We start from the raw sequence: 20,472 nt of genomic DNA, 5'->3' as shown, positions 1-20,472 counted from the left end.
CTGTGGCACTGTCCCCCAGTCCTCAGTCACCTCCTCCTGTCCCCACTCACGGTAGGTGCTGGCACTGCTGGGTTGGATGGCCACCATGATGGAGGTTTCCTTGGTGGTGGCCCCGCTGGTCACCCGGCACACGTACTCACCCGAGTCAGCTGCTGTCACCTGCAGCAGCCGCAGCCGGGAACCGGACACCTGTGGAGAAGGGACACAGGGATCACAGGGGCCACCAGCACTGGCCAGGGGTCATCTGGGACTGCACTAGGCCACTTGAGCTTGCATAGGGCCACTTTGGGCTTGCATGGGCCACCTAGGCTTATATAGGGTCATTTGGGCTTTCTTGGGGTCATTTGGTCTTCCATGCAGTCACTCAGGTTTCCATAGTCATGGGGCCACCTGAGCTTGCCCAGGACCAGCCAACCTTGTATGGGGTCATCAGGATTTGCATGGGGTCCCCAGGACTTGTATGGGCCACCTGGTCTTGCCCAGAGCTGTATGTCATCCCCATCCTCCCCGCTTGGTGATATCCCCTCTCCATGCCCCCTACCTGGTGCTTGGCTGGGAGGGTCCCCCCACGCCTGTACCAGGTGACTGTGGCCTGCGCAGGGCTGGCGATGACACAGTTGAGGTCCAGGGTCTGTCCCTCAGTCACAGGGGATGACAGGGATGAGGACTCGATGCGCAGCGGGGTCGTGCTGCCTGGGGCTGGGGACCAAGATGGGTTAGAGACTGTGACCACCACCATGTGTGTGACCCTCCCAGGGACACTGGGAGCAGTGTCACCCCCTCCATGGGTAATCTCCCATGTCCCCTGTCCCTACTCACAATAGGCACCAGCACTGCTGGGCTGGATGGTCACCAGGATGGAGGTTTCCTTGGTGGTGGCCCCACTGGTCACCCGGCACACGTACTCGCCTGAGTCAGCCACTGCCACCTGCAGCAGCCGCAGCCGGGAACCAGACACCTGTGGGGTGTGGACACGAAGGCTACTGGGGACACTTGGGGCCACATGGACTTGAATGGGACCACCAGGGCTTGAACAGGGTCACCTGACCTTTCATGGGCTACTTGGACTTGCATGAGCTACACGGGCTTCCATAGGTCACCTAACATTTCATGGACCACCAGGGCTGGCATGGGGTTTCCTGGTTTTGCATGGGGTCACCCGGGCTTACAGGGGCCACCTGGGCTTCCATGGGACCATCTGTGTTCATACAGGTCACCTGGTCTTGCACAGGGACAGCTGGCCCTGCATGGGTCACCTAGGCTTGCCCAGAGCTGTTGGTCAACCGCATCCACCCCCTTTGGTGACATCCCCTCTCCATGTCCCCTACCTGGTGCTTGGCTGGGAGGGTTCCCCCACGCTTGTACCAGGTGACAGTGGCCTGCGCAGGGCTGGCGATGATACAGTTGAGGTCCAGGGTCTGTCCCTCGACCACAGCAGAGGACGGGGAGTCAATGTGCAGGGGAGTTGTGTTGCCTGGGGCTGGGGACCGGGACAGGAGGGTGACACCAGTGACCACAGCAGGACCTCACCAGTATGGGTACCTGAGCCATGGCTCAGTGCTGTGACACGAGGAGCCCCTGCTGGCACTGCCACCCACTGCCCCCACTCACAGTAGGCACCAGCACTGCTGGGTTGGATTGTCACCATGACTGCGCTCTCCTTGGAGGTGGCCCCGCTGGTCACCCGGCACACGTACTCGCCAGAGTCAGCTGCTGTCACCTGCAGCAGCCGCAGTCGGGAACCAGACACCTGTGAGGAAGGGACACAAGGGTCACCAGAGCCACCTGGGCTTGCACAAGGCTGTGCATCAACCCCAGCTACCCTTCGCATCATCACCCTCTGTGTCCCCCACCTGGTGCTTGGCTGGGAGGGACCCCCCGCGCTTGTACCAGGTGACAGTGGCCTGTCCCTGGCCAGCTACAATGCAGTTGAGGTCCAGGGTCTGTCCCTCTGCCACGGTGGACGAGGATGCCTCGATCCGGACAGGGACACCTGAAGCTGGTGATCCTGCAGAGGAGGACAGAGCTATGACCGTCTGTTGGGAATCAGCTTCTTCCCTTCAGTGCTGCTGAATCCATCCTCACCATAGGATGACCCTGATGCAGCCATGATGGTAACGACGACAGATGCCTCCCGGACAGTGGTCCCTAAGTTTGCCCGGCACACGTACTCTCCTGAATCAGCTGCTGTGACGTGGGGGACACGGAGTCGGGACCCTGAAACCTGCAGGTGGGGACATGCTTTGGTGTCACACAGCAGGGGACAGGGTAGCATTTGGGTTGCTGCCCACCCTGCTGTGCCCTACCTGGTGGCCAGCGGGCAGGGAGCCCCCACGCTTGTACCATGTCACGGTGGCAGAGTTGGGTCCTGCCACCACACAGTCCAAGTCCAGGGTCTGTCCCTCGGTGACAGATGGGGATGAGGACTCGATGCGGACAGGCGGTGCCACCCCTGTGTGGAGCAAAAGGGGCAGCATGGGTGGATTGTAGACCCGCGAAACCATCCCCAAACACCATTGGTGTCCCCCAGCCTCCTCACCTGGCACCACAGCCACCTCGATAGCGGCGCGGGCTGTGCCAGCGGCGCTGGTGCCCATGCAGAGGTAGATACCACCATCAGCCATCGTCACAGCAGGGATGATGAGCGTGGCAATGTCACCATGCTCGGCACGGGACTGTGGCACAAGGGTGGGTGTCAGTGGCACCCGCGGTGCACGCACACCTCCTGGAGCACACACAGGCGCCAGCACAATGCTCACCTGTGGTGGCAGAGCGTCCCCCTGCTTCTCCCAGGTGATGGTGGCAGTAGGGGACCCCGAGACCCGGCAATAGAGACGCACCGTTGAACCCTCCTGCACCTCCGTCCGCTCTGGGCTCACCTGCACCTGTGGGGTGCCTGCACCTGTGGGGAGGGGGATCAGGGCGGTGCTGGGGGCAGTGGCGGGGTGAGGACAATGGGGGTGACATGAGTGATGCAGATGATGAGGGTGAAGGGCACCGTGGGATGCTGGAGGTAATGGGGGGATGGGGGACAGCGAGAGTGATGGAGATGATGGAGATGATGCAGATGATGAAGATGATAAGGGTGATTGGAACAACAGAATGATGAGGGATGATGAAATGATGGAGTTGAGGGAACAACGGGGTCACAAAGGGGATGAAGAGAACAGTGGGGACAATGAGAGTGACAGGGATGGTGGGGACAAATGAAGGGTGTGAATGGGAGGTGACAACGGTGGTGATGATGGGATGATGAGATGGTGGGGATGAGGGGGATGGACAATGGGAGGTGACAGGGATGATAAGGATGACAGGGATGATGCAGACCATGGAGACAATGGAGATGGACAATGGGGATGATGGGGAGTGACAGAGATGATGGCTGATGATGGGAGCAAAAGGGGTGACAGAGACAATGGGAACGATAGGGGTGATATATGTGACAGCAGTGATGGGTAATGGGGATGATGGAAATGATGGGGATGATGGGGACAGTGGGGTGACAGACTTTAGAGATGATGGGAATGGGATGAAAGGGACAGTGGGGTGACAGGGATGATGGTGATGCCGCTCACCTTGCACATGGAGGAAGGCGCGTGCCGTGTGCTGACCAGCGCTGCTCCGTGCCCGGCACTCATAGTGCCCCGCATCAGCAGGCTCGACAGCGCCAAAACGCAGCGTCCCGCCCTGAACCACTGCGTGCGGCGGCAGCGCACCTGCAGGGACATGGTCTGCCATCACCCCACTGTGTCTCCCCGCTCGGTCCTGGTGTCCTCCCGTCCCCATCGGGCACCTACCGAGCCACTCAAGGGTGGGCTGGGGGCTGCCGGTGACCACGCAGCGGAACTCGGCCGGCTGCCCCGGTGCCACGCTCAGTTGCACCGGCTCCACGGTGGCGGTGGGGGCGCTGGCGGTGCCGGCTGCGGTGAGACCCGGGGAGGGTGCTTAGGGCTCGCCAGGCGCCCCGGTGCTGTCCCCAGGCGGTGGGGCGGTGGGAAGCGGGGTGGCGGGCACAGCCGGCAGCGGGGTGCACGTGGAGCCCCAGCATGCAGTGGGTGGGGGGGGACCCTCTGGAACCCTCCCCTGGTGACTTACCTGGTCTGTGCCCCTCCATGAACTCAACTGGTCCATAGAACATCTGAGTCTTCGAGGCAGCTGCAGGAGGGGGTGGGTCTCAGGGAAGTTAGCCCATCACCCTGGAGTCCAGACACCAAACCTGCCCACCACCCTGGTGTGCAGGCACCAAACCTACCCGTCACCTTGGCATCTACGCACCCAACCTACCCACTGCCCTGGGCTGCAAGTGTGCCCACCACTCCAGTGTCTGGGCATTCAATGTGTCCATCACCCCAGCATCTGGACACCATCACCACAGAGCCAGGGTGTGCCCATCACCCTCGTATCCAGGCACTGAATGTGTTCATCACCCTGGCATCTGGGCATTGACATCCAAACAGCAAGCGTGCCCATCAAACCCAGCACCTGGGGGCCAAGCGCAACTGGTGCCTTGGCACTGTGTGTTGCCCATCACCCCATCCCATGGGGCGAGCCACAGTGTCAGGGCTCACCCTGGACGTAGAGCGTGGCGGTGCCCTGGTCCATGTCCAGCATGTTGGAGCCAGTGCAGACGTAGACTCCGGCGTCCTGGGGCCGCACACCACGCAGTGTCAGGATCCCATTGAAGTCCACAGCGCCTGCCGGCAGTGTCCCATGGTTCTGCCGTGTCCACACCAGGGTGTAGGCGGGAGACTAGGGGGAACAGAGGAGTGGAGGCCTGAGGCCACTGGGTTGGGCACATGGCAGGGCACGTGCCCAGCTGTGCACCCATTGGGGAGAGGTGGGCACCAGGGATGTCCCACAGAGTCGTGTAAGGACCCAATGGGGCTTGGGGAGTCCATATGTGTGGGTGCTGGTGATAGTCAGGGAAAAAAGCAGTGTAAATTTTCCCAAGTTACCCAAAAGAAAACAAAACAAAAAAAATAATAACAAAGTCTAACATCTAGTGTTGTACACAGGAGAGTGCATAAGAAATGTAATGTTTTAATAAAAGTATGTTTACAAAAAGTGTTGCCTTCCTTAAACCAATAATTTTATTCTATCCATTGGTTCTACAAACCAGCCTATAAAAATGTGTCTACTTCTGCAATAAATCACTTTCTTCTGCTTTCTGAAGAAAGACTGTATTACTGTATTCTTTTGCCGCTTCCTAGCTCTACAACACATATGAGCACACCTGTTCCTGAGCCCTGGATGTTCCCATGAGTACATCCTTGGGTGTCCCTTTGCTCCGTAGGACCAGGTGGGCACCCAGGAGTATCTCCATACCCTGAATGTCCCTGCACACACCCAGAGGTGCCCTGCAGCACCCCTGCCATGCTGCGCCCCCTTCCCCTCACCTTGCTCTTGGCTGTGCAGACGAAGGTGACATCAGCACCGGGCTGCACCCGCTGCACCCGCTTCTCCTCCACGGTGACCGTGATGGGCTTGTCGGGGGTCTCTGTGCCACATAGAGAGGTGAGCTCTGCTCCTGCCTGCCCTCCGTGCACGTGCCCCGCCTCGGTGACAATTACCTACCGGTGACGATGACCTCAGCGCGGCTGGCATTGCTGTGCCGGAGGTTGCGGCAGGAACAGACGTAGACACCAGCTTCAGAGGGCTGGATGCTGGGGAAGTGCAGCTCCTCACCTGGGGGGTGATGTAGGTGACACCCCACACCTTGGGACACCCCGATGTCCCCCCTGGAGCCCCCCAGTACCTTGTCGGCGGCTCTGAGCACTCTCGGGTAGGGGCCGCCCGTCCTCTCGCACCCAGTGGTAGTAGAGCGGGGGGTCCCCGGTGGCGTGGCAGCGCAGGGTGACGGCGCTGCCCTGCGGCACCGCGGTGCGCAGGGGGTGCACGCGCACGGCCAGGGCAGGTGCGGGCCCCGCGGGGACACAGCCCTGCCCCCGCACTGTGGGATCACCCGTGTAACCCGGGGCACAGCTGTGGGGAACAATGGGGGCACGGGGTTTGTGGGAGCGCATTGGGATGCGAATGGGAGGAAGTGTATTGGGGTGGGTGCTTTGGGGTGTGTATGGGAATGAGCGTTTTGGTGTACACAGGGTGGGAAAACTGGGGTGTATATGGGTGCGAATATTGTGGTAGATAGAGTGGGTATATTGGAGTGAGTACGTTACAGTGAGTGCATTAGGATGAGTATAGAGGGGTGGTGACTGCATCAAGGCGGGTATAAAGTTGGACACTTTGGGGTGTCTCCATTGGGGTGAGGTCATCAGGGTAGGTGCATATATCAGGCTCAGCCCTCTAGGATGCAAAATCTGGGGTGAGCTCGTAAGGGTGAGTACATCAGGGTGGGGGGAGCAGGAGAACATTGGGGTGGTTATATTGGGGTGGGTGTGTTAGGGTGGGTATACTGGGGAGCACTTTGGGGTGGGTCTGTAAGGGGAAGGCCATCAGGGTGAGTATATCACGGTGGGTATACCAGAGTGCATAAATTGGGGTGAGCATATCGGGATGCTTATGTTGGGGTGAGTATATAGATGCTCTTTAGGATGCATATATTAGAACGAGTTCCTATGGGTGAGCACATCGGGTGGGTACAGTAGGAGTACATGTGTGGGTGGATATATGGGGGTGAGCTCATCAGGGTATGTCAGGGTGAGGCAATGGAGGTGGGTTTTGGGGACATGTATATAAGGGTGACTCAATCAGGGTGGGGTTTTGGGGTGGGTATATGGCAGTGAACACATCAGGGGAGGTATAGTAGAGTGCATATATGGGGGTGAGCCCATGGGGTGGGTTTTTGGAGAGGTATATTGGGATGGGGTTTGAGGGTGGGTATATGGAGGTGAGTCTGTGTGGTGGGATTTTGGGGCAGGTTTTGGGGTGTCAGCAGCCTCACCGCTCGCAGTACTGCCCAGTATAGCCTGGCTCGCAGGCGGTGCAGCGGTACCCACCACCTCCCAGACTCTCACAGGTCCTGGAAAACCTGCAGGGACAGAGCAAGGTGAGGGCATGTCCCTTCCCTGGCACCCCCAGCCCAGCATCCCCACCCCAGTGCAGGCACCCACTGGTTTTCAGGGTATGGGAGGGGACAGGCGCAGGCTTGGCAGTCCTCGGGGGTCCCGGCGGTGGCATCCCCATAGAAGCCGGGGGCACACTGGTCACAGAAGTCCCCTGCTGTGTTGTGCAAGCATCCCTGGGGGATAGTGGGGGCACAAATTGGGGGTGTCACAGCTAGGGTAACACCACAGCCCCCCCCCCCCCAAAATGTTCGGAATGTGCAGCCTTACAGAACAGGCGCCGCTCTCGGGGTGGCAGCTCTCGGAGTGACCGTTGCACTCGCACAACTCACAGTGCCCCAGGTACAGCCCCCCGCCGGTGCGCGTGTACCCCGGGGCACAGTCCTGCAGGAAGGGACAGCCTTGGGATCCCCCATAGCCTGGGGAAGGGCTGTGGGGAGGGATGAAGAGGGGGCTTGGGGGACAGATGGGTGATAGGGGTGCCGGGATGATCACAAAGAGTGATGAGGGTGATGGGAACAGTGCTGGGGGCAGGATGAGGAGTGATGGTGATGATGGGGGTGGATACCGAGGTGATGGGTGGTCTGGGGACAGATGGGTGATGATGGGGATGCTGGGGGTGGCAAAGAGTGATGGGGTTATATTGGAGGATCCTGAGGGGGTGATGAGGTTGATGGGGGTGATCCTGGGGATGATGGGAGGATGCTGGGGATGCTAAAGGGTGATGAGGACATGAGGGAGGGGACTGGTGGACAGATGGATGATGATGGATGTGCTGGGGGAGTTGATGGAGGATGCTGGGGGTGATTCTGGGTGGGAATATGTAGGGGTCATGCTGGGGATGATGGGGAGATTCATGTGGGGTCATGATGGGGTGATGATGAGATGTGATATGGCGGATGATGGGATGCTGGGAATACTGGGGGGATGCTGGGGGCTGATGGGCAATGATGGGACTGCTGGTGGTGATAATGGAGGGGTGAGGGGGAAATGCTGGGGGGATGATGGAAGGTGATGAGCAGGTACTGGGGGGGAGAATGGAGGGGTGGTAGGGGTGAGGCTGAAGGGGTCATGATGCATTTGATAGGGAATGAGAGGATGGAGGGATGATGATTTGGGGCGATGATGGGGACACTGGAGGGATGATGAAATGCTGGGGGTCATGGTGGGGGGGATGGAGGGTGATACTGGGCATGATCAGGGGATGCTGGGGGTGGTGGGGGGATGCTGGGGTTGATGACGGGGACAATGATGAAAGGAGTCATGGTGGTGATGGAAGGTCACCCTGGGTGGATGGTGGGATGCTGTGGGGTGATTTGGTAGATGATGAGGAGATACTGGGGAGGAGGGTAGGGAGGTGACAGGGTGACACTGGGAAGGGCTGGGCTCACCTGGCAGGACAGCCCGTGGTATCCAGGGGGACAGCGACATTCCTCCACTTCGGGGGCTGGGGGCAAGCCAGGCTGTGGGGGCACGGCTACGTCCATGGCCACGTCAGCGATGGCAGCCATAGCTGTGCTTGTGGAGTAGGTGGCCCGGATGAGGATTTCATCCAGGTCGGCCAGTGCCATCAGCAGGTGTTCCCGTGTCGCTGGTTGTCCATCTGGCCGCTGCCAGTATTGCTGCAGGAACGCAGGGGTAAGCGGGGGACACACTGTGGGAAAGGGAGACATCAGGGACAAAAGCTGCCCACCACCTCCTACCTCCCGAAAAATGATCTCGAAGGCCTGGGGGGTCTGCGGGGGCAGGTCAGGCTGGTAGGCCACCAGTGTAATGTCATTGCCCTGTGAACAAGGGGGCGAAGGGGGTCAGGGGGTCCTGGTGTCACCCGGTGTGTCCCTGTCCCACCCCAGCCAGCACCCCTGTACCGTGATCTGGACGTCGGCATCAGGCAGGGGGGCTCTCTGTCCCCCTGGGGTGTAGGTCAGGGTGTAGCTGAGCCGACCGCCATAGGAGCCCACCTGCACCGGGAGAAGGGCGGGATTGGGATGGCAGTGGGAAAGGAAAGGGGTGGGATGGGATGGGATGGGATGGGATGGGATGGGATGGGATGGGATGGGATGGGATGGGATGGGATGGGATGGGCAAAGGGAAGAGGAGAGGCATGATGGGGATAGGGATGAGGATGGGGAAGGTGATGAGATGAAATAGGGATGAGGGAGAGGGAAAAAGGAGAGGGGAAAGTGGAAGGGGAAAAGGGAAAGGGGAAAGAAAAAGAATAGGGATGAGGAAGGGAAGAAGATGGGAAAGGGGTGAGATGGGGAAAGAGAAGAAAGAAAACAATGGGGATTATGATGGGGACAGAAGATGCCACAGGACAGGGATGAAAAAGGTGAAAAATACGCGAAAAGGGGAAAAAGGAAAGGAGAAAGGGCAAAGGGGAAAAAGACAAGGTGAAAAGAGGAAAAAAGGAAGAGAAAGCGGAAAAGGTCAAGGGGAAAAAAAAAAAAAAAAAAGCAGAGACAAGGAGGTTGTGCCCATCTTCCCCCCCTGACAGTGCCCAGGGTGCCCACAGGGAGGGGGTGCAGCCTCTGGCAGGGCATTCCTGAGGCTCCCATGGGCATCCCTGTCCTCCTGGGAGAGTCACCCTGTTACCTTGTCCCCCTGGTAGGGGGGTGGTAGTTGCCAGTAGTAGGAGTCAGGGGGCAGCTCCCCAAAGCTCTCGTAGGTTAGGTGGGGCTGAGGGTGCCCCAGCTGCACCCCAAAGCCGCTGCTCACGCGGGTGCTGCGCTGGCGGTTCACCAGGGCGAACCCCTGGGCATCCCCCAGGGCAAAGGACGTCCGGATCTGCAGGATTGAGGGGTAAGAGGAGTCTGGGACATATGGGGACACCCTGGGGACATCTGGGGACAACAGGGTACACTCACGGTGCCACGGGCAAAGGCAGTGCTGGTGCAGTGCTGAACAATGCCCATGCAGAAGCAGGGCAGGCACCCAGCTGGCTCATCGCCGCTCAGGTAGAAGTGGTGGGGACGGCATGTGGCACAGTGGGGACCCTCCACATTGGCCTGGGGGGGAACACAGTGTGATGACATTGCCCTGTCACCACTCCCAGGGTTGGGGACACACACACAAGGCTCACCTTGCAGTGACACTGCCCATTGGCATCGCAGTCCTCACTGGTGCTGCCACGCAGATCACACTGGCATTGCACACCGGGGACACCAGGCACTGAGGGGTGACACATAGTCAGCCACAACCCCCCTTAGTGCCACCACAGGGGACACCACTTTGTCCCTGCCCTGTGACACTCACCTCGGCATGGCTCTCCCTGCAACGGGTCCCCCACGTACCCAGGCAAGCACCTACGGTGGGACAAATCAAAATGAGGCAGTGAGAGGAGCATTCACCCCAAAAACATCCCCCACCCCACCCTGGCATTCCTGTCACCTTTCACAGAGGCGCCCGCTGTGCCCTGGGGCACAGGCACTGCATGTAGGCTGCCCATCAGTGTCCTCAAAGCAGATCTTTGTCACCCTGTGGAGAGGACAAAGGGACAGGTGACACCCAGTCAGTGTCCTCAGGGATGTGACAGACCACAGAATGGCACCTACTGGGTGTCCCCATGGGGTCCGTGGCAGGGACAGGGCTGGCAGTCGCCTGGTGTGCCCCGGGTGGCATCGCCATAGTAGCCAGGTTGGCACTTGTCACACTGGGGACCCACAGTGTGATCCCGGCAGCCCTGGAAAGAAAGGGGCTGATGTCATTGGTGTCCCTGCCATGGGGGCCCCCGGGGTATCCCCTGGCTGTCCCCAGCTGACCTGGCAGACACCGGTGTCAGGGTGGCACTCGCTGGCATGGCCATGGCACTGGCACGGCTCACAGGTGCCCAGGTAGAGCCCAGTGGTGCTGCGGGTGTAGCCAGTGTCACAGTCCTATAGGGGACACAGTGGTTGTAGGGTGGGACACCAGCATCCCCATGGTAGCAGAGAGGGGACCTGAGGGTCTCACCTGGCACGAGGCCCCACGGTACCCAGAGGGGCAGGCGCAATCCTCCACCTCCAGTGCGGGTGGGAGGCCAGTGGCATGTGGTACCGCCACATCCAGGGTGACATCAGCCAGTCTGTGGGGCCAGAGGGGAAGTCAGCACTGCTCCGCCACCCTGCTGCATCCCCTCCTGACTCCACAAGAAACTCACCTGCTCTCCTCTGGCTGCTCTGAGTAGGATGCCCTGATCATGAACAGGTCCACATCGGCCAGAGCCATCAGGAGGTGTTCGCGGGTGGCATCATGCCCATCTGCACGGCGCCAGGCGCCCTGTGCCACAACAGGGTGACATGTGGGCTGCCATCCCCCACTGCACCCAGCCCAGCTCCTGCGGCATCCAGGGTGACCTCCCCATGGCACCCAGTCTGACCCCTGGGACCCCCAGACCAATCCCTCCCCATCACCCAGTCTGACCCCCTGCCTCCATGACCCCTCTCACTGGGAATCACACAGGGCCCCTCTCACCTCACGGATGGGGACAGTGACAGTGGTGGGGACACCGGCCGGGGCGGTGGCACTGGAGAAGTGCTCCAGGAGGATCCCATTGCCCTGGAGCAGGACGTCAGGGTGCTGGGGGTGCGGGGGGGTACCAGTCGAGGTCCAGTGTGTCACTGTGTACTGCAGCTCCCCGCCATAGGCTGTCACCTGTGGGGACACTCAGTATGGCTCAGGGCCACCTGGTCCCCAAACTGGGCGGTGGGGACACAGAGAGGCACAGAAGTGTCCCCGGAGCAGCTGTGTCACCTTGTCCCCAGTGAAGGACGCAGGTAGCACCCAGTAGTGAACACCCCGCGGTAGCTCTCGGAAGGCGTCGAAGCGCAGCTCCCGTGGGGACACGAAGTGTGGCATGGCTCCCACCAACTGCATGCCCGACAGGTTGGCCAGGGGCAGCGGCGCTGAGTCCTCAGAGCTAAGCAGCACCTGGTAGAGGGATCGTGGTGGGCATGGCCTGGCATGGCACTACATGGCATAGCACAACACTACATGACATCACGTAGCACTGCATGGCATCACATGGCACAGCATGGCACTATACGACATGACAAGGCACAACACGTATGTTGTACGACACAGCACTACATGGCATGCCATGGCATGGGTGACATGACATTATGGTATGGCACAGTACAACACGGCATTATGTGGCACGGCACACGATCTATCATGCAATGACATGGTAAAGTGTATCATAACAGTACATGGCATGGCATGGCACCATATGGCATGAAACAACATATAATGGCACATCACTGCACAACACAGCAAGACGCGGCAAGACACAGCACAACATGGCATGGCATGACACAGTATGGCCCAGAACTTAATGGTATTTCATGGCATGGTAAGCCATGGAATGCCATGTCAAGACAATGACAAGACACGGCGCGATGCGGTCCAGGATGGCACAGCCTGTCCCAGTCTGTCCCGTGCCACGGGGTACCTGGTGGCGGTGCCAGGCAGAGCTGGCGCAGGAGCGGGACAGTCCCATGCAGAAGCAGGGCAGGCAGCCCGCAGGGTTGGCAGCGCTCAGGTGAAAGGTGCCAGCAGCGCAGGAGTCGCAGAGCCGGCCACGGACATTGGGCTGGGGGCACAGGGTAGGCAGGGGTGAGCAGGGAAATGGGTGGGACCTCTGCAGGGGGTAGAGGGTGGGATGGAGGCTGGGGGGATTGGTGGGATTGGGTACCCAGGGAGTAGAGTGGGTGCCATGGGGTGTCAGACTGAGTGTTAAGGGGGATTGGAGTGGATCACGTGGGGGATGGACTGGGTGCCTTGTGGGGGGTTGTCATTGATGTTGGGGGGATTGGATTGGGTGCCCCAGGGGTCAGACTGGGTGTTATGGGGGATCTGACTAGGAGGTGGAGTGGGTGCTATGGGACAGAGGTAGGATGGGTGCTAGGGCAGGGACTGGCTACCTGGGACCAGGCTGGTGCAGTGGGGGATGGCAATGCCCAGACCCCTACTGCCCCCACCATTGTCCCCACCAATATTGCCACCCTGTTCCCCCAGCCTCCTGCCATCACCTTGCAGCGACAAGTGCCACCCGCCTCATCCTGGCCTCCACGGGCATCACACTTGACGAGCTCCTGGCCTGCAAGCAGCGAGGGTGAGGGTGGGGGGCACCCAAGGGTGCAGGGACCCCCCCAGCCAGCACCCTCCACTCACCAATTGGGGTGCACTTGCCACCTGGTTGGATGGGGTCGCCCTCATAGCCCGGGGCACACCTATGCATGGGTGGGGGACAGGTGAGTGATGGGTGGGGGATCTCAGGTGGGAGGGTTATAGGGAGGGGGAGGGACTCCCCTCCTCATACCTCTCACAGCGGCGGCCGGCATATCCAGGGGCACAGGCATCGCAGGTGGCCTGGCCATCTGTGTCCAAAAAGCATGACTCCGAGAACCTGTGAGTGACAACAATGGTGATGCAAGGGCAGTGACATCAGGGGCTGGTTCCTGGGGTTGGCACCCACCTGCGAGACGGCTCAGTGTAGGGACAGGGACAAGGGTGACAGGCGGTGGCTGTGCCCTTGGTGGCATCACCGAAGAAGCCAGGTTTACATTTCTCACACTGGGGACCCTCTGTGTTGTGCTGACAGTTCTGGGGGGGGGGGGACACATCACAGGGGAGTGGTCATCCTGCGCTGCGTCCCTGTCCATTTGTCACCTCATCAACCCCTCACTCCTTACCAAGCAGTGTCCAAAAACGGGGTCACAGGTGCTGGAGTGGCCATGGCAACCACAGCCAGAGCAGGTCCCCAGGTAGGGTCCCCTCATCACCCGCTCAAAACGGGGGGCACAGCGCTGGCATGACAGCCCTGCGTAGCCTACAGGGCACCTGGGGACAGAGCAGTGTGACAGTGGCATCACAGCAGCAGTGGCACCTAGCCCATGACCTTGCTGCTAATAGTCACCTGCACTCCTCAACGTTGCCAGCTGGCCCCAGGCTGGTGTCTGCAGTGCTGGTGATGTCCATGGCTATGTCACTGAGCCCCACGCTGGCCATGCGCCCATCGTAAACTGCCCGAATGAAGATGCCCTCCAGCCTCTGCAGCACCAGCAGCAGCAGCTCCCGGCTCACTGGGGTACCCTGCTCGTCCTCCCAGTGGTCCTGCCAGGATGGTGACAGCAGTGTCACAGCAGTGTCACACCCTAATGCTACTATCACCCACCTGCCACCACCAGCATCAGTGCCCATCATCAGCACCACTGCTACCAGAATCACCCAGCCACGACCAGTATCACCCTCCCTTCATCAGTATCTCCTTCCCACAGCTGGATTCACAACCCACCCATCTCCACTGGCATCACCCACCCACCACTATAACCAGCGTCACCCACCCACGACCACCACCATCACTGTCCCTTCTCACACCCACCTCAGTGAGGGGCACGTGCCGCCGGTTGAGAAGGTCTGGCTGGGTGTCACCAGCACGTGCCCGCAGCTGCCGCCCATGGCCCCACAGCAGCACGTCAGGGTGGGCGGTGGACTCAGGGGGCCCCCGGCCCAGCCGGTACCGCACCCCATAGCTCAGCGCTCCCCCGTACGCATCCACCTGGCAGCACCATGGGCCGTCAGCAGCTGTGCCACTGGTGTGCCCAGCCCTGACCCCACCCCGGCATCACCTTGTCCCCAAGGAAAGGCTCTGGTAGTGCCCAGAAGGCATCTAGTGCCAGAAAGCGGCGGGACAGGTCCAAGAGCTGGAATTCCTCAGTGCCCACATCCACGTGGAGTTGGGTGGCCGAGAGCACCGGTGCGGATGGCGCTGCCGGCACCGTCACATTGACACCTGCAAGGAGATACTCAGCCCCTGCTGCATCCCCTTCCCCTGTCCCTTGTCCCCACAACTCACCCTTGAAGTCGTTGGGGCGGTTGAAGTGCAGGTGGAGGCGGTGGCGGTGGCGGGTGGTGGCACGGCAGGAGGTGGTGATGCCAAAGCAGAAGCAGGGAAGGCAGCGGGATGTCCCTGTCACCTGGAAGTGGCCCTCAGGACACGGCCCTATGGGACATGAGACAGCGGATGATGGTCACAGTGCCACGGTGGGATTGGTGGCGTGGAGTGGGGAGAGGCTGCCTACCAGGGCGGGTGACGGTGAGGATGCTGTCAGGGATGCCGAACACCATGCCCAGGGTGTTGATGGCCTCACAGGTGTAAGCGCCTTGATCAGTTTCTTTCACGTCCCGGATAGTCAGGGTGCCCTGCCCAGCCTCACTCACAATCGACACCCTGTGGGGCACATTTGCCTGGCACAAGTGGAATCTGGCATACCCAGGAGCCACACACACCCCGTGGCCAGCACACACAGCGCCTGACACACATGGTGCTCCACACACCCAGTGCCCCGCACACCCAGTAAACACAGTGCCCCGCACATCCAGTGCCCCATACACCCAGTACTCCCAGTGCCCGGCACACTCAGTGCCCAACCCCAGCACAACAGCCCGTTCCCTCTGCACGACCAGCTCACACCCAGGCCCCACCCCAATCACAAGCCTCTCCCATTGAACAAGCCCCGCCCACCCCGGGTTGGCCTGGTTGTTAGCCACGCCTATCTGCTAAACCCCGCCCACACAAGCTACACCCTGTACACAAGCCCCGCCCTCATTCTTGCTCCTCCCACCATCTCAGCCCCCAAACAAACCCCGCCCATATGAGCCACACCCCAAATCAAAGCTCCTCCCATCACCGACCACACCAAATCACAAATTCCTCCCATGGCAAGCCGCTCCCCTTCCTCTAATCCGGAACCAGCACCCCTTAGTCCCCGCTCCCGGCCCGGCCCACCTGTGGCTGCTGGGGGTGTGTCCCCAGTTCAGGCGCCAGGTGATGATGGGGGTGGGGACCCCGGTGGCTATACAGGTGAAGGTGATAGTCTGGCCTGGCACTGCCCTCACCGACTCCCGCGGCAGCGTCACCACCTGTGGGGGCACTGCCACCGCCACCCAGTCATTGTCACCACCACAGGCACCACCCACACCACACAGCACTGCCGGGGAACAAGGACACTGCCACCGCCACCCAGTCACTGTCACCATTATCACCACCACCAGCATCACCCACACCACACAGCACTCCTGGGGGACAGGGACACTGCCACTGCCATTCCATCATTGTCACTGCCACTACCACTGGTGCAGTCACCACCTGCCCCAGGTGTCAAGGACACTACCACTACCACCCCTGTCACTCTGGCATTGGCACCACCTGCCCCAGTGGCACCCCAGGAAACTGGGACACTGTCACTGCCACCCTGGATCCACCTGGGGACAGGTTCTTTGGCACTGTGTCTCCAGTCCAGCTTGAGGACAGGATCTCCAGTGTGATACCCAGCCTGGTTCCATGACATGTCCCCAGCACAGCACCACCTTGAGGCAAGCTCCCAGTACAGGGTCCCCAGCCTGGTGTCATGGCACAGGCTTCTCAGTGTGGCCCTGCCTGGGGACAGGGTCCCCAGTGGGGCAGCCAGCACCGTGCTACAGCACAGGGACCTGGACACAGTGTCCCCAGTACGGTCCTGTGGCACTGTGCATGGCTCAGGCACAGAGTGCCCAGCCCAGTGCCAGGGCACAATGTTCCCAGGCACAGTACCACAAGCCTGGTACCATGACACAATGTCCCCAGCCCTTTGCTATGGCACAAGGCCCCCAGGTAGTGTCCCCAGCCTGGTGTCACAGTAAAGAGTCCCTGGCACAGCTCAGACACAGCCCTGTATCCTGAGGACAGCTTGGGCACAGCGTCTCCATTCTGGAGCCACAGCACCACATGCCCCCAGCATCACAGCATCCCTGTCACAGCACCCCCAGCCAGTCTTGGTCCCCATGTCCCCTCCCTGCAGAGGTGTCCCCTCTGGTGTCACTCACCACATCCAACCTCGTCGCTGCGGTCAGGACAGTCGGGCTCCCTGTCGCACTGGTAGCTGGCACGGATGCAGCTCCCACTGGACACACACCGGAATTCCGCTGGTCCACATGCTGCACCAGGTGCCTTGGTGGCTGCAGGTGTCACAGTATCAGCTGTGTCTCCATGTCCCCACACGTGCCCCCAAACCCCTATACTCACGGCAGTCCCTCTCGTCAGAGCCGTCACCGCAGTCGTTCTCACCATCGCAGCGCCACAGCTTGAGGGCACAGTGCCCATTGTCACACTTGAATTCATTGGGCTCGCAGGGGGACGGGGTGCCTGGGGAGCAAGGGGCAAGTCAGCACCCAGAACCCCAGAATCAGTTAGGTTGGAAAAGACCTTTGAGATCATCAATCGCCCAACACCACCTTGTCAACCAGAACATGGCACTGAGCGCTGTGTCCAGGCTTTCTTTAAACACTTCCAGGGACAGTGACTCCACCACCTCTCTGGGCAGCTCCTCCCAATGCCCAGTTACCCTTTCTGTGTAGACCTTCTTCCTAACGTCCAGTCCAAACCTCTCCTGCACACCTTAGGGCTGTGACCTCTCATCCTGTTCCCAGTTCTCTGGGAGTAGAGCTCAACCCCCACCTGGCTGCACCCTCCTGTCAGCGAGTTGTAGAGTGACAAGGTCCCTCCCGAGCTTCCTTTTCTCCAGGCTGAGCTCCCCCAGTTCGCTCAGCTGCTCCTCACAGGACTTGTGTACAGACCCCTTAGCAGCCTTGCAGCCCTTCTCTGGACCTGCTCCAGCATTCCTAAATTGCAGGGCCCAGAACTGCACACAGCAAGGTGCGCCCTCACAAGTGCCGAGCACAGAGTAAGAATCACTGCCCTGGTCCTGCCGGCCACACCATTCCTGATGCAGGCCAGGTGCCATTGGCCTTCTTGGCCACCCAAGGCAAAGCTGCCTTATGTCCAGTTGCTGTCCATCAGTGCCCCCAGTTTTTTTTCTGTCTGGCCATTGTCCAGCCACTCTTTCCCAAGCCTGGAGCACTGCAGGGGTTGTTGTGGCCAAAGTGCAGGATCCGATGCTCTGTCTTGTTAAACCTCACATCAGTGGATTCATCCCTTGGATCCAGCCTGTCCAGGTACCTAAGCAGAGCCCTTGTACAGATCCAGCAGATCCACACTTGCACCTAACTTAGTGTGGATCTCAATGCTCTCACCCAGATCATCAATAAAGATATTGAAAAGGACTGGGCCCAACACTGATCTCTGGGGGACACATCTGGTGACCAGACACTGACTGCACCATCTCTCTGGGCCCAGCCATCAGTCAGTACTTATCCCATCACAGAGTGAACCTGCCCAGGCCATGGACTGCCAGCTTTTCCAGGAGTTTGCCATGGGAGACAATGTTCAAGGCTTTGCTGAATTGAAGATAGAGCCCCCCAACCCTTGCCATCCCCTAAGACCCACCGCAGGTATCCTCGTCGGAGCCATCGGCACAGTCGCGCTCTCCGTCACACAGGTAATCCCGGGGGATGCAGCGCCCGTCCCTGCAGCTGGCCTCGCTCCCCTGGCACCCCCTGGTTGCTGGTCTTGGGGGACGTGGGGTGAAGGGGCGCAGGGGGGATGCTGGGGTGGTGCCTGCGGGGACGGTGCTCAGCGGGTGCGTGGTGGCTGAGCGGGCAGTGCTGGGGAGTGGCTGTAGGGGGAGTTCTGGGGGCAGATAAAAGTGGGGTTATGGGAGGACTTAAGAGGGAATGGGGGTGAAGAGAGAGGGTGGGGTTGGAGGGAGGGGTGCAAGGGGGGTTCATGGAGGGGTGTAGTGACAAAATGGGGTGCAGAAGGGTTATAGGGGGAAAAAAGGGGTGTGATGAGGGTTTATGGGGCCATAGGAGTAAAATAGGGATGCAAGGGGATTAAAGTGAGAAATGGGGATGCAGAGTGGCATAGAGGGGTATACCGGGCAAAAAAGGGTGTGAGAAGTGTTTATGGGGTGCAGGGGGCTTGGGGGAAAATGAGGGCGCAGTAGAGTATAAGGGGATATATGGGAAAAAGGGGTTGCAGGGAATGTTTATGGGGGTGTAAGAGTAAAATAGGGTGCAGGGGGCCTAAAGGGGGAAGTGAGGGGGACAGACAAGGTTGGAGGGGTGCTGAGCTGCCTCACCACATCCCTCCTCATCGGAGGCATCATGGCAGTCAGGCCGGCGGTCGCAGCGATATTCCATGGCCACGCACTCCCCACTCCTACAGGAAAACTCCCCGATGGTGCAAGTGCGTGGCTGCGGGGTCACTGTGGCCAGGGAGGGGGTACACAGTCAGGGGATCACCCCGAAACATCCCCCACCCGAATTTGGCCAGGGTGGATACACAGCCAGCAGAATAACACAGATTGGGATGTGGTGCTCTGAGTTCTCCAGCCCCAAACCGCTCCAGAGCACCCCAAAAACCCCCTCAGACTCCCTCCAAAGCCCCTCCCGGGCTCACCGGCTCCCAGGCGACGAAACTGGAAGCCCTTTGGGGATGTGAGGTAGGAGGCGATGGAGCCGCCGGCCAACAGATCCCGCAGGACCGCCCCGAGCTGCATCTCGTCCCCGTTCCCCTCTGAGCCCACATCCAGCTCCACAAACACATCTCCGTCCAGCTGCCTGGGGGACGAACAGGAAGCATCCCAAAATAGCCACATTGCACCCCAAATCAACCCTGGACCTCCAAAGTGACCACATTGCACCCCAAGAATTCCTCATCACCTCCAATCCACCCCATCACCTCCAAATGTCTCTGTCACCCCAAAAACTCCCTGCACTCCCCAAAGCTCCTCATTGTACCCTGAAAGGTCTCCACTGCAACCTAAAAGCCCCTCTTTCCACCCCAAAACATTCCCATCACCTCCAATCCACCCCAACACCCACAAAACCTCTCTCAAAAGCCCCTCATTCCATCCCAAAACATCCCCTTCACCTCCAATCTGCCCCATCACTTCCAAACATCTCCATCATCCCCAAAAGCTCCTTGCCTCACCCCAAAACTTCCTCATTGCACCCCAAAATCTCCCCAGATGACATCTTGTTCCCCCAGGCCCCTCTGCCCAACCTGTTTTCCTGACCTTCCAAAACCCTCTGGGCCCCTCAAACCCTCTAAGCCCTTCTAGACTCCCCCAAGCCCCAAAAAGCTCCCCAAGGCCCCCTACTCACTTGATGAAAACCACACTGACCACCTGCTCCCCAGGCACTTTGTAATACTCTGACTCCAGCTGTTGGGGGCAGAAAATGAGGGGTCAGGATGGTCCCTTGGGTGCACCCCACCCCCAGCCCCCCCGAACCCCCCAGTCCTCACCGTATCCACCACAGCCTCAGAAATCTCCCGAAATTCCTCAGAATCAGGGTCCTCCAGCCGTGAGCTGTAGTCGATGCTGTGGGTGAAGTTCACCAGCGCCCGGAAATAAACTGAGGGCAGGGGGTGCCAAAGTTGGGGGACGAGGTGTCAAAACTGGGAGGGTGGCACCTGCATACCCACAAAATCCCCCCTGTGACCCTCACCCAGCTGTGACCACCCCATCCAGATGTTCCTCCTGCTCCTCAGCTGTGTCCCCCCCAGTGACTGGGACTCCACCCAATAAAG

At 59.9% G+C, this 20,472-nt stretch overlaps 1 protein-coding gene across 4 annotated transcripts in view; it reads right to left on the bottom strand.

Annotated features, from left to right (window-relative positions):
* The window catches only part of HSPG2 (heparan sulfate proteoglycan 2), a 39,784-nt gene that overhangs the window by 13,182 nt on the left and 6,130 nt on the right, over nt 1-20,472 (bottom strand). For 2 of the 4 annotated variants that reach the window (XM_033079615.1, XM_033079616.1), the window contains 53 exons: nt 20,188-20,297; nt 20,046-20,104; nt 19,339-19,499; nt 19,019-19,144; nt 18,325-18,567; nt 17,065-17,184; nt 16,866-16,997; nt 15,790-15,934; nt 15,083-15,231; nt 14,857-15,003; nt 14,630-14,793; nt 14,383-14,559; nt 13,918-14,114; nt 13,694-13,841; nt 13,477-13,604; nt 13,321-13,407; nt 13,173-13,231; nt 13,031-13,098; nt 12,451-12,591; nt 11,754-11,930; nt 11,475-11,654; nt 11,161-11,279; nt 10,974-11,085; nt 10,784-10,897; nt 10,577-10,704; nt 10,413-10,499; nt 10,278-10,327; nt 10,105-10,193; nt 9,890-10,030; nt 9,618-9,809; nt 8,891-8,983; nt 8,726-8,806; nt 8,414-8,644; nt 7,293-7,406; nt 7,071-7,198; nt 6,902-6,988; nt 5,756-5,982; nt 5,575-5,685; nt 5,397-5,497; nt 4,569-4,749; nt 4,096-4,155; nt 3,798-3,920; nt 3,576-3,716; nt 2,760-2,902; nt 2,540-2,675; nt 2,307-2,452; nt 2,086-2,224; nt 1,854-2,008; nt 1,612-1,750; nt 1,329-1,480; nt 820-958; nt 542-699; nt 51-189 (listed from right to left, as the gene is read on the bottom strand). In XM_033079615.1, coding sequence (XP_032935506.1) covers nt 51-189; nt 542-699; nt 820-958; nt 1,329-1,480; nt 1,612-1,750; nt 1,854-2,008; nt 2,086-2,224; nt 2,307-2,452; nt 2,540-2,675; nt 2,760-2,902; nt 3,576-3,716; nt 3,798-3,920; nt 4,096-4,155; nt 4,569-4,749; nt 5,397-5,497; nt 5,575-5,685; nt 5,756-5,982; nt 6,902-6,988; nt 7,071-7,198; nt 7,293-7,406; nt 8,414-8,644; nt 8,726-8,806; nt 8,891-8,983; nt 9,618-9,809; nt 9,890-10,030; nt 10,105-10,193; nt 10,278-10,327; nt 10,413-10,499; nt 10,577-10,704; nt 10,784-10,897; nt 10,974-11,085; nt 11,161-11,279; nt 11,475-11,654; nt 11,754-11,930; nt 12,451-12,591; nt 13,031-13,098; nt 13,173-13,231; nt 13,321-13,407; nt 13,477-13,604; nt 13,694-13,841; nt 13,918-14,114; nt 14,383-14,559; nt 14,630-14,793; nt 14,857-15,003; nt 15,083-15,231; nt 15,790-15,934; nt 16,866-16,997; nt 17,065-17,184; nt 18,325-18,567; nt 19,019-19,144; nt 19,339-19,499; nt 20,046-20,104; nt 20,188-20,297 — 7,074 coding nt within the window. The remainder of the gene's footprint in view (nt 1-50; nt 190-541; nt 700-819; nt 959-1,328; nt 1,481-1,611; nt 1,751-1,853; nt 2,009-2,085; nt 2,225-2,306; nt 2,453-2,539; nt 2,676-2,759; nt 2,903-3,575; nt 3,717-3,797; nt 3,921-4,095; nt 4,156-4,568; nt 4,750-5,396; nt 5,498-5,574; nt 5,686-5,755; nt 5,983-6,901; nt 6,989-7,070; nt 7,199-7,292; nt 7,407-8,413; nt 8,645-8,725; nt 8,807-8,890; nt 8,984-9,617; nt 9,810-9,889; nt 10,031-10,104; nt 10,194-10,277; nt 10,328-10,412; nt 10,500-10,576; nt 10,705-10,783; nt 10,898-10,973; nt 11,086-11,160; nt 11,280-11,474; nt 11,655-11,753; nt 11,931-12,450; nt 12,592-13,030; nt 13,099-13,172; nt 13,232-13,320; nt 13,408-13,476; nt 13,605-13,693; nt 13,842-13,917; nt 14,115-14,382; nt 14,560-14,629; nt 14,794-14,856; nt 15,004-15,082; nt 15,232-15,789; nt 15,935-16,865; nt 16,998-17,064; nt 17,185-18,324; nt 18,568-19,018; nt 19,145-19,338; nt 19,500-20,045; nt 20,105-20,187; nt 20,298-20,472) is intronic. The other 2 variants (XM_033079617.1, XM_033079618.1) reach the window with 2 other exon arrangements.

This window comes from Catharus ustulatus, chromosome 24 (assembly GCF_009819885.2).
Source record: "Catharus ustulatus isolate bCatUst1 chromosome 24, bCatUst1.pri.v2, whole genome shotgun sequence".
NCBI lineage: Eukaryota > Metazoa > Chordata > Aves > Passeriformes > Turdidae > Catharus > Catharus ustulatus.
The sequence above is the reverse complement of the archived record's forward strand: the minus strand, read 5'-3'. Positions and strand labels throughout refer to the sequence as shown.